General features: G+C 48.6%; 1 protein-coding gene across 1 annotated transcript; it reads left to right on the top strand.

The window, feature by feature from the left end:
• The first annotated feature begins 2144 nt into the window (after positions 1–2144).
• RAB33A (RAB33A, member RAS oncogene family) lies at positions 2145–11743 on the top strand. Its single transcript, XM_060087819.1, has 2 exons — positions 2145–2402; positions 11288–11743. The coding sequence occupies exons 1-2, from the start codon at positions 2145–2147 to the stop codon at positions 11741–11743; spliced, it is 714 nt and encodes a 237-aa protein (XP_059943802.1).
• Positions 11744–12065: the final 322 nt, after the last annotated feature.

The raw sequence follows: 12065 nt of genomic DNA, 5'->3' as shown, positions 1-12065 counted from the left end.
TTAAAAAAATAGCTACTCTTCTGTAGGTAATGATCACCATGATCCGGCAAACTATTATGTAGACATCAACCAATCAGAAACAAAATACTGTACAGTGAGGATTACTATTCACACTGGACAATGATAATTGGTATTCATAATGATGACCTTCGATTAGCCAACTAAGATTAAATCCTTCTCGAGGTTTAATACTGAATAGTATAATCTAGGGTTTTAGAAATGGGTGACCCACATATATGCTAAAAGAGTTAGCTATAAATATATCTGCTAACTCAGCTTAAAAAGCTTCTTAACTAGAAGACCCCATTTTCCTAGCCATTTTGAGTAACTTGGACTTGGCTGAGCAGTCACATTCCAGTTTGCTTAGAGATCTATCACTGATGCACTGAATTGTTTTTCTCATAGTGGGAATGGATTTAGTCATATTTGTCTCTTCTGCAGCTCAGCCTCACACACAAATAAGATGGTAACCCACGTGGGCTGCTGGAATCCCTGACCTTGATGGCGTTAGCAAATAACTCCTACGTCGGTGCTATTGGTATGTGTCAATATTACCTTAGCTTATGAAATATGTGGGAGGAGGGATAAAGTCTTAAAAGCAAACATAAACGGGCACATTTTATTGTATGTAAATTGTACCTCAGCAGAGTTGATTTCAAACAAATTCTGAACCTGCAAATCACTTCCGGCAGAGGGAATACTGGTCTTGACCAAGATGTGTTATGCTTATTAAGCCTTGGGAAGCTGCCCTCTTAACACCGTAAGAAAGTTCTGTTCATTTATCATCTTCCAAGCATAACCTAGGCTTCTGGCAAATTAGACCCAACCACTTTGTTCTACATTCAGTTGCAGAGGGGTGAACGCTCCTAGGGGTTTCTAATTCCTTTTGAAACTCCACCATTCTGGAAGAATTTATGATTATATGGAGGGCTCGGGAATGCAACACACTGTGAGGTTTATGCTGTGTCCCAAGACCCCTCCACCTGGACCTGGAATGGTTAGCCCCGGAAACAAAGTCCCCTTTGGCTGAAGCTGCCACCACCAGCTTCCCCCTTCTTCTACCCCATGTTCGGCCCTCTCCCGTGGCGGGCCTTCCCCATTGGCCAGACAAACACAACCGACTGCGGCAGCCAATGGGAGCCACTCTCCTGAACATTCAGAGGATGGGTGCTCGTGGTGTGATGAGGGGAGGTTGGCGCCTGGCACGCGCCCCCCTACATCTGACAAGTCTGTGACAGAAACACTAACTCCCCCTACACACGCACACCCGTGCCCCTGCCTACCTTTCGCAGCTGCGCGGGCCCCCATAACCCACAGCGTGTCTTGGCAGCGCCCTCCCCATCTCCTTGGGGCGCGCGAGCGCACCTGCTTTCTCAATAAGACAGAGCATCACTTTATCCTAAGGCTTGGGAGGGGGCTGCGGAGGCGCGGTGCAGCTGCCGGCCGCTTGGTGAAGGAGGTATCTCCGCCCCACCCCCCACCCCCGCCGAGTAGTGTCGCTCCGAAGCCGAGGTGCTCCAGAGATGCCTGAGGGTGCAGCTCTCTTTGTCCTCCCCAGCTGTGCCCGCTGACCCCGTGCGCTCCGAGAAAGTGGGGGTGGGGAGCCCGAAACCTATAAACCTATAAAATAAATGGGGGCAAGGAGAAAGGAAGACCATCCTGGGGTGGTGTGTGCGGCTCTCTCCACCCACCCTTTCCTCCTTAGGCTTCCTCCCTCCGGTGTGTCCCTGGAGTCCAGGCAGGGGAGGGTCTAGGCAAAGGTGCGGTGGCGGCCGCGGCAGCCTGGGGAGCGCGGTAGGATCGCACGCCCGAGCGTCCCGTCCCAGCGCACAGGCGCAGGGAGAACGTTTGCCCACTCTCCTCCATCTCTCCTCCCCTCCCTGGCTTTTGTGTCGCTGTCTCAGAGCTGCTAGTAGGGTGCGCTGGAGGAGGGGGGGCCCTGGGGTGAGAGGCACCCCCTTCACGCGCGCGCGCGCACACGTTGCTGGCGCACGCACACACGCGCGGATACAGACACGCACACTCTCACACACACACACATATACACACGCACAAAGCTCGCTCGCCTCGAGCGCACTAACGTGGCCGTTTTCTTTGTGTGGAGCCCTCGAGGGGGGTTGGGGCCCGGGTCCGGTCCGGGGGAGATGGCGCAGCCCATCCTGGGCCATGGGAACTTGCAGCCCACCTCGGCCGCTGGCCTGGCATCCCTGGAGCTGGACTCGTCGCTGGACCAGTACGTGCAGATTCGAATCTTCAAAATCATCGTGATTGGGGACTCCAACGTGGGCAAGACCTGCCTGACCTTCCGCTTCTGCGGGGGGACCTTCCCGGACAAGACTGAGGCCACCATCGGCGTGGACTTCAGGGAGAAGACCGTGGAAATCGAGGGCGAGAAGATCAAGGTGATCCAGACGGTCAGGTCCGGGAAGGGAGGGATCTGGGAGGGGGCCTTGCCAGAGGCGTTGCTCTAGTGGTTGTAAATGTCCAGCGCGTGGCTGTGTCGCCGCTTGCTGAGCCCAAGACCCTCGGCACGTCCTCATCCCCTTCGCCTCTCTCAGTGGCCCAGTACCCACCTCACCCGTTTTCTGAGGGCAGGCGGGAGTGGCTGCATTCATGCCCTTTGCCCCTGCCTGACAGCTCCCACTAGGAAAAGCCTGTTTGATCCTATCCTTGACCCTGAGCCGGGAGCAGCGGCACCTGTGGGCAGAGGGCGGTATGAAGAATCTCCGTCCTGGTCTGTGGGATGGATCCCAAAGCGCTTTACACATCTTGAGGTCCCTTCTACCTCGTGGGTGCCAATAGGTTGCAAAAACCTGCTTTAGCTAAGCCCCCAGGCCTTGCGGGGGTGGGGGGAGATGGAAATCCATAGAGAATGAAAGCTGCTTTATTTTAAATTACAAGTTATAATTAAGTTTAAGGCTGATTTGGAATGGGAGTGGTGTGGGGTGCTTCTGGCACAAAGCCATGAGCCCTTTTAAAGAAATTGAGACAGGGTTACCTGCCAACACTTCATAATAGATAAAACTAGTTCTTTTGGAAAGTACCCCTTAAGTGGTATCTTCTTTATTTGTCTGGGTACCTAATGCCCATTACTCATTCTGTGGGTATTGTCTTCAGCAGGCCTTTGTAAAAATGCAGAGCAACTTATCTGAGGGCTAAGGGAAGTGTCTTGGTGCCCCCTCTCTTTGGTTTGTCAAGTAGGCTAAGTACAGGTATTCTTGTCTGACCATTTGTGCTCACTTTTGGTTCATAAAAGGCAGAAACTCGATAGGACAGTAATATTTCAATGTGCAGAGGATGGAGGGAGGGAGGACATGGCAAGGGCAGCTTCATGTGTCAGAGGAGCAGAGGGGGCAGGGTTATGGGCAGGAAAGCCACCTCAGAAGGCACTGGGCCCTCAAGACCAACTTCTTTAGACCCACAGCTGGCCTTTTCTTAATTCTTTTTGTCTTTTAATTAATTAATTAATTAATTTTTGGCTGTGCTGGGTCTTCGTTGCTGCACGCGGGCTTTTCTCTAGTTGCAGCGAGTGGGGGCTACTCTTCCTTCAGTGCACAGGCTTCTCATTGCGGTGGCTTCTCTTGTTGTGGAGCACCAGCTCTAGGTGCGTGGGCTTCAGTAGTTGTGGCACACGGGCTCAGTAGTTGTGGCTCATGGGCTCTAGAACACAGGCTCAGCAGTCGTGGCGCATTTGGCTTAGTTGCTCTGTGGCATGTGGGATCCTCCTGGACCAGGGCTCGAACTCATGTACCCTGCATTGGCAGGCAAACTCTAAACCACTGTGCCACCAGGGAAGTCCCACAGCCGGCCTTTTCTTGAGCCTATGCTCGGACACTGTCGGGTGAAGGCAACCCTCCCCCCATGGTGGGTAAACAGCCCCAGTGACCACAGGGCCTCTCTTCTGAGTGATGTGGAGAGAAGGACTGAGTAACTGAGGAGAATGATGAAATGCTCTAAACTGTACACGATTCCTGACTCCTTCATTATTAAAATGAATGTGTTTTAAAATGGCTTCAGAGACCAGGCCAAGGCACTAGATGTCAGGAATATGGGCAGCTCAGTGTTGGTAAGGGAGTGCTCTTGAAAACAACTGAGACCCAGGATCAGGAAGACAGGGCACTGTTTGGAAATAGTGATCTTTTTTGCCCCTCGCATTTTGGAGGGAATTGCTACATTTCCTTTCAAAAGTCAAAGTAGGTCAATATCTGCTTGGCTAGGACTTCTTTTAATGTAACATTGTAAGACTCTGGCATTTTTAAAACATGCCTTTTAAAATCCAAAATAGAAATGTACTTATGGATGTGCTCTTAAACCCTCAAAACCTTTTGAATTTAATGCTATCGCTTGTTTAAAATCGTGTCACATTGAGCCAACGAGTCCTCTGGATTTAACAGAGGGGGAAATAAGTCCCCTTGAAATTTAGATGGAGGAAAAAGGAAGCGTTTGGGAGTCTAGGGAAGGAGAACAGGGGGAGAGGAGAGGAGGAAGCCAGAAAGTGGGAGGTGAAAACGAGTGGAAGAGGGTCACTACCCAATGGCCTTGGGGAAATTTTGCAAAGATTCCTTCCCTTCTAAGATCCAGTACTTGATCAAACTGGATTTTACAGTCTCTGCCAAAGATTCCGGACTTTCTCCCAGAGGGCAGAGCCTGTGACAATGTGACTCACTAGAAACAGAGCCCAGCACAGCACCACGTGCAGATAAATGCTTAACACAGGCTTTTTTGGGAAGATGATATTTTCAAGAGGGCAAAACCTTGTGACACTGCTCATGGAGGAGCCCTCTGAGTGCAGATTCTGAAGGAGCTCAGGGTGGGGTGTGGGAGCAGCGGGATGGGGACCCTGCCTCTGGCAAAGCTGCTGCAAGCTCAGGGCCCAAGCCAGCAGGCGAGACCAGCATGTCCTTGGGGAGATGGCAGAGAATGGCAGCTAGCAAATGAGCTCCATAGGAGATGATTTTGCCCCATACTCCGGCTGGCCTGAAGTTTCTCAAGGAACAGGTACCAAAGTCACGCTAGGAGGTGACTGCCTTTGGGGAAGGGAGAAAAGTCCCCAGGCTGAGGTGGCCCTAGACCACAGCCAGCAACAGAAGGCTGTCAGGCTCTAAAATGCCAGTGCTCACAGGAGAGTGGCAGAGAGGTCTCAGCAAGCCCTTCTCTCAGTTTAAGAATAGGGTGTGGCCTCTCCTGGGCTGCCCCGCTGTGTCCCAGGGTAGCGCATACTGTCAACCCCTGCAGGGGGACAACTAATTTGGCATATTTGGGGCTACTGTCTTAATTACCAGGGCCATCCCTAGGGCCTTGAAGCCCCATTTGGTATCTCCAATCAATGTGTCCCCCATGCCCTCACAAGATTTATAATCTAGCATTTTCTGGTTCACAAGAACATCAAGAAAAGCCTGCAAGGAGTAGGCAATAATCATAATAACAACAACAAGTTCTATTTATTGAAGAAGCAAAGAGCACAGGCTAGGCACTTTCCATGCACTATCTTATTTGGTCTTCTCAGCAACCCTATGAAATTAGGACTATTATTACCATTCTTGTTTTAGAGATAAGGAGTCCAAAGTTAGAGAGATTAAATAATTTGCCCCAAGGCACGTGGATCTGACCTTCAGTATTTGACTCTTGAGCCCAAGCACTCTGCCATCTCACTATCCTGCCTTCCCCGTGACAGGGCCGGGATTTCAACCTAGATTCCGAGCTCATGCTCTTTCCTACTGCTTTCTCCTCTAGCGGGGCAGTATCTGGCTGGGGGGGGGCATTGTGCTCAGGGGGAGGTGGCATGCCGGGCAACCAGCCTTATGGTCTCTTCTAGGCCAGGGGCTCAGGGTTTCAGCCCCAGAACCCAGGAGCCTTCAAGATGTCACCTTCAGCTGCACCCCAGACATCGAGCCGAGTACCTGGGTTTTACTTTTTGCACCTTGACTGTCTCATCTTGGGTATGAGAATCAGAGGATGTTCAGAGATGGAAGAGACCTTAGAGCATCTCTAATCCGACTTCCTTGCTTTACAGAGAGGAAACTGAGGCTCAGAGAGGGAACGTGACTTGCTCAAGATCACCCAGGGCCCGGCCTACAACTCAGGTCTCCTAATTCCCTTTTCGGTGCTCTTTCCATACACCATGCTGCCTGGCTTAGAAGAGCATGTAAATCCCCACTCTGGGCCAGCCTCACCGTCCATCCAACCCACAAAGTTACCTGTGACAGGGACATGGTGACACATCATATGGGAAAGCTTGACAGTCCTCCCTGACACCAGCCTAGGAAGGATGGAGGCCTCCACCAGTCCCCAAAGGCAGGGTGGAGCTTCCCTTAATGACCATTATGTGTCTCTCACCTTACAGGTTTAGCTAAATCATATTGCGCCTGTCTCAGTCTAAAAGCATTGGAAGACGACAACTGGGGTGTGTGTTTGGGGGTGGGCAGGTAGTAGAGGGGAGGCTCAGTTCTAACTTTTGAGCCATTCCTTGTAAATTTTCATGCAAGCACGCCCTGCTGTCCAGTTGGGCTCCTCCTATAGCCTGGGCAACCCTCTGCCCCATCACTCCAGACCAGGCACGCTCGCTGCAGGACAGCCGAGGCTGTGGGCAGGTGCTGCTCAGGATTGTGGATTTCTCTTCCTCTGCCGATCACTTGGAAAAACACCTTCGTGTGTTACATTACCGAGTGGCTGAGCTAAGCGTCCCCTCGGAAGCTGCCTGCAGTCAGAATGACGTCATGTCTTCCTTAGGGCTTCTGAGCTTCCATCTTCTGCCAGTTAGCTGAATGGTAAATTATCCAGCCGTTTTGTTGTTTCTCTGTCTCCAGTGCTGCCTCTCTTGCTGTGGGTGAGTTTCTCTTTGTTGTCCTCCTTTGCTGTTCTCTGTGTCAGCCTGGTGTGTGAACGTGGTGTATCTTAGATGCAGATGGGACAGCCAGCTAGCTGAAGAGTTATCTTAAACTTTTCCCGTCATCCACTCGGGCATCCTCCAAAGGTTACAGATGTAGCTTCTCTCTTTTCCCACTTCTACCCCACACCCCCCACCAGCCTCCAACAAAAGGACATTCATGCCTCATCTGTAGAAAGATGCAAGATATGTTCCCTAGGGATAAGAAATACCCATGTCAGCTAAGAGCACGTGCAGGGGTGAGGGACTTGCCGAAGCTTGCTCAGGCAGCGGTAGCCCCAGGAAAATGGTTTACAAGGCTAGATTTATCTTTGGCAGCTCCCCACCCTGTGCCCCTTGACTCTCCAGAGCCCCTGTCACTTTGGGCCTGCCCCCAGCCACCCATGGCATGTTGCTGGCCTTCCTCTCTCTTCCCCCTCCCCACTGACTGCATTTGCCTTGGCTCTATCTCATCATCAAGAAGCCAAGCTTGGACTTCCTTGGCGGGCCAGTGGTGGAGACTCCGTGCTTCCAATGCAGGGGACACAGGTTCAATCCCTTGTCAGGGCAGTAGGATCCCATATGCTGTGTGGCGCAGCCAAAAAAAGAAGCCAAGCATTTCTGCGCTTTCCAGGATGAGCACCAACAGATCCAAGGAGCAGTGCTACCAGGACAGGGCTCATGGGCCCTCTGAGACAATGGCAACAGCTAATATTTGCAGAGCACTTTATACTGTGCAAAAGCTCTTCCTCGCATGTTATTTCATTTGGCTGGTCATTGACTCAGCTAGAAAGCTGAGGGGCTAGAACCCGGCTTTCCCAATTCCACATCTACTGCTGTGTTTCCAACAGCGCCAGCCCAATTAGCTGTCAGGCCAGACTTGATGGTGGCGGTTTCAGGCCAGGGACAAAGGGGGAGTGTATTAGGCACTGTGTCCTGTACTCACAAGGAATGCTAATCCTCACAGCATCCCTACCAGATTGCTGTGTTTATCCTTAGCTTCCAGAGGAGGACACTGAAGATAAAGTAACTTGACTGAGGACACCTAACTAGTGGGACATGATTGGGTTGAGATTTGCACCCTAGTTGGTTTGACTCCACTATACCCCACTGGCCCTTGGAGAGAAAAGAGGGTCCTGGGGGGCATGTGTGTGGCTAAGGGGCAGGCGTCAGATGCAGTGCCCACAGGAAGGGAGGACTGGGTGAGGGAGCGCCAGCTGCCAAAGGGAGAGGAGATGCTCTCATTGTCCGACAGAGGCCAGGGGTTTATGAGGATGCGGAGAAGGACAGGGACACTAAACCCAGAAACAAAGTGAGGTCGGTCGTGTTCCAGCGATCCTGACTGCCGTGCTGTCCCTTTCTGATGGCTCTTGAGGCCACAGCATTGGCTCTTCTGATTCTCTGCTGTGAACAGCCTGCTTCCTGGCTCCCCTCCCACCACAGACAGGGGTGCAAAGAACCTGGGGTGGGGTTTCTAAAGAACTGGAATGAGAGCAGTAGTTGAAATTCTGAGCCTCCGAATGAAAGCTTCAAGGATCCCCAGGCACTGGAAAGGCAAAGGAGGTCTCCAGCAGAGAGGGCCCTCCCTGCAGTTCCGGCAGCTTGGGTGGCGTGCATAATTCTGAAGCCATAGAAAAGCCAAACAGCCAAACTACTCAGCCCCAAACACCTCATACACTCCCACCCACGTTCCTGCTAGTGGCAGGTATTTTTAGAGTCCTGAGCTCATGGTGTTAAAGCATCTGCCACATGCCTGAGGGCTGGTAGGCATTCAGCCTTACTCAGAGGCAAGAGTTCCGACTACCGGAGGGTGGGGGTGGGAGCCAAGTGGTAATGATATTCTCGCAGGATACCTGCCCTCTTCCCACTGACCTCCGTTCCTTTCCTGGCCTGCTCTCCTCTTTCTTCCTGCTCAGAGCACCAGAGAGGTGGAAGAAATGAAAATCTCTTCCGTCTCTGCTTGCCGAAGCAAATCAGCCTTTGAGGACTTATGTTTTTCTGGGTAACCAAAGTCGAATGTTGTCTCTGAAATCACCTTGGCAGATACCTAGGATGCCAGACAGTAGTTTTGCTGGCTCAGGCCAATACTGCTTTTTGATCACGACAACGATTATTGACAAGCATGATGACGAGTGATCTGATGCAGAAAAAGACTGCTTACAGTCTAGCTGGAGGGATGCCAAGAACACTGATGAAACGACTAGAGAACAAATAAATATATTCTAAATGGTGTGGTGCAGACTCAAAGTGCGATAGGAATGCCTAAGGAAAGAGAATTGAAGAAAAGTTGGAGAAGGTTTTAGGAAGAAGGTACAGTGTGAGCCGAGCCTGGAAGAATGGGTGAGATGTGGATAGAGCAATGAGGGGGCAACCACTTCTGTAGGGGAAGGTAGACTAGAAGGACCAAAGGGACAGAGGAGAGAATGAAGCAGGTGCAGCTGAGTAGTTGGAAACCAGCTTGGGTGGGGTCCGATTAGGGCAGACAAATGTTTCCATTTTGATGCCACATGCAGTAGAGGGCTATCGGAATTGGCTGAAGAGGAGGATGACATGCTGATACAAGAAGGGATTTAGGAAGGCTAGTTTGAAAGTGGTATGCAAGAGGCACTGGAGTGGAGACGTCTAGAATCCAAAAGACTTTGCTGTAATCCAGGAGTGAGGAGATGAGAGTCTGACCAAGAGACATGGAAATCTAAATAGAAGAAGGAGATGAATTCGAATGTCGTGCCAAAGGAATATGGAGGCCATCTCCATTGAGGAGATGAAGGGAAGCCTGGGCAATGAAAACTGATGTTCACAATGATGACTCTGGGGCCCTGTAAGATCTTCATTCAGCAAAGAGATTTAATTATATTTACTAGATTATACTTACTGACTGCTAACTCCAAATAAAGGCTATACTTCGTTTTAAGAACCATAGTAGTCAATTAGTGACCATAATCACATTTTCTTTCATAACTGAGAATTGTATAAGGCCTTGGGACTGTCGTTCTCAGCATGATTTATCTTGTCCAAGACTTTGGATGTATAACGGGAAATAGATTGGGCTGAATGTGTTTAGACTCCAGAGTATCCCCTGGGAGTTGTATCTTTACATATGTTACTGATTGGCGTGATCCCAAAAGCTGAGATGCAGAAGAAAAATCCAGTGAGCTAAATTACCTTTTACATAACAAAGAAGTGAACTTAAAATCAATTGAGCCACACGGTGAGATTTTAACACTAACTTTGTTTTCTTTAAAAAGTCATGAAAAAAAAAAACCCAAACCAAACAAACAAACAAAAAAAACACAAAGTGATGTATGCATGCAGTAGAAAATTTGGAAAACATAAAAAAAAAAGAAGAAACTAAATATCACCTAAGTTCCACTGTTCATAAATAACCATTAATATCCTGGCCTATACACTTCCAGTCTTTCCTATGCATTTGTCTATGTTTAATTTTTTTAAAAAAAATTGGGACCATAGCATATGAAAAATTTTGTTTCCTACTTTTTTCACTTACATTTTATGAGCATTTTCTACACCATTTATTCTATGAAAAGGTTATTTTAACGGCTGCATAATAGCCCATTGTATAGATATATATTGGGTTGGCCAAAAAGTTCATTCAGGTTTTTCATAACATCATATGGAAAACCCCAAATGAAAATTTTGGCCAACCCAATACATACATTTTAGCTGCTCCTCTCCTAGTGAATATTTAGGTTGTTTCCTATTGTTTTTTTTTAAGTGATTAAGATCTTTGTGCAGAATTTTGACCACATATCTCTTTCTTTTCTTTTTTTTGCTCTCCCCCCGTTTTATTGAGATATAATTGACGTACATCACTGTATAAGGTTAAGGTGTGCAGCATAATGGTTTGAGTTACGTATATTGTGAAATAATTACCACAGTAAGTTTAGTGAGCACGCATCATCTCATACAGGTACAATAAAAAGAAAAAGCCAAAAGAAGAAAAAGTTTTTCCTTGTGATGAGAATTCTTACGATTTATTCTCTTAACAACTTTCATATATATTATACAGCAGTGGTAACTATGGTCATCATGCTGTATATTATATCCCAAGTACTTATTTACGTTATCTGCTATTTCTTTTGTATAGATTTCTGGAAGTGGGATTCTAGGCTCTAAGAGTTTTGTACATTTTTAAGGTTTTTGATAATACTGCCAAATTGCCCTCCAGGAAAGTTGACCAATTTACATTCCAGTTTTTCAACTAAAAACCTTAAGAAAGACTTAATAAACCCTGAAAGAAACTTCTCTCTATATGTTGATAAGTCCATTCTGCCAATTTGCCGAAGAACCACTTCCTGTGTCAGGGCTTGTCACCTCACTTTTATAATGCCACAGAACCATGTTTTCTCCTATCTGTTCATGTTTCACTTTCTGACTCCAAATACGGGTCTTTGTATCTTCCAGGTTCAGGTGTGGGACACCGCCGGTCAGGAACGCTTCCGAAAAAGCATGGTCGAGCATTACTACCGCAATGTGCATGCCGTGGTCTTTGTCTATGACGTCACCAAGATGACATCCTTCACCAACCTCAAAATGTGGATCCAAGAATGCAATGGGCATGCCGTGCCTCCACTAGTCCCGAAAGTGCTTGTGGGCAACAAGTGTGACTTGAGGGAACAGATCCAGGTGCCCTCCAACTTAGCCCTGAAATTTGCCGATGCCCACAACATGCTCTTATTTGAGACATCGGCCAAGGACCCCAAAGAGAGCCAGAACGTGGAGTCAATTTTCATGTGCCTGGCTTGCCGATTGAAGGCTCAGAAATCCCTGCTCTATCGTGATGCTGAGAGGCAGCAGGGGAAGGTGCAGAAACTGGAGTTCCCACAGGAAGCTAACAGTAAAACTTCCTGTCCCTGTTGAAACCAAACGGTGTAAATACAAAAGCAGTTATCACTGGAGGTTTTTTTCTTTCCCTTTTTTCCGTGCCTGTGTAACACTGACACCTGCTTGTTTCCATACAAATTGATATTAAAATAAAATTTGTATAGATTATCATATGCCTTCATGTCTTGCTTTCCTCCAAGAAGACATTTCTGATTGTGATGAATAGAAGAGGCAACTCGCCCTGCTAGAAAGGCACACTCCCTACCAGCCTTCTACGCCGCCTGAAATGCTCATCCTTTGAGTCACTTCTTCAGGACTAATTCGTTCTCTCACATGATGTCATCAGTGGGCAGAAACA

The sequence above is a fragment of the Mesoplodon densirostris genome, chromosome X, assembly GCF_025265405.1.
Source record: "Mesoplodon densirostris isolate mMesDen1 chromosome X, mMesDen1 primary haplotype, whole genome shotgun sequence".
Taxonomy (NCBI): Eukaryota; Metazoa; Chordata; class Mammalia; order Artiodactyla; family Ziphiidae; genus Mesoplodon; species Mesoplodon densirostris.
This window is presented reverse-complemented; position numbering and strand designations above follow the sequence as displayed.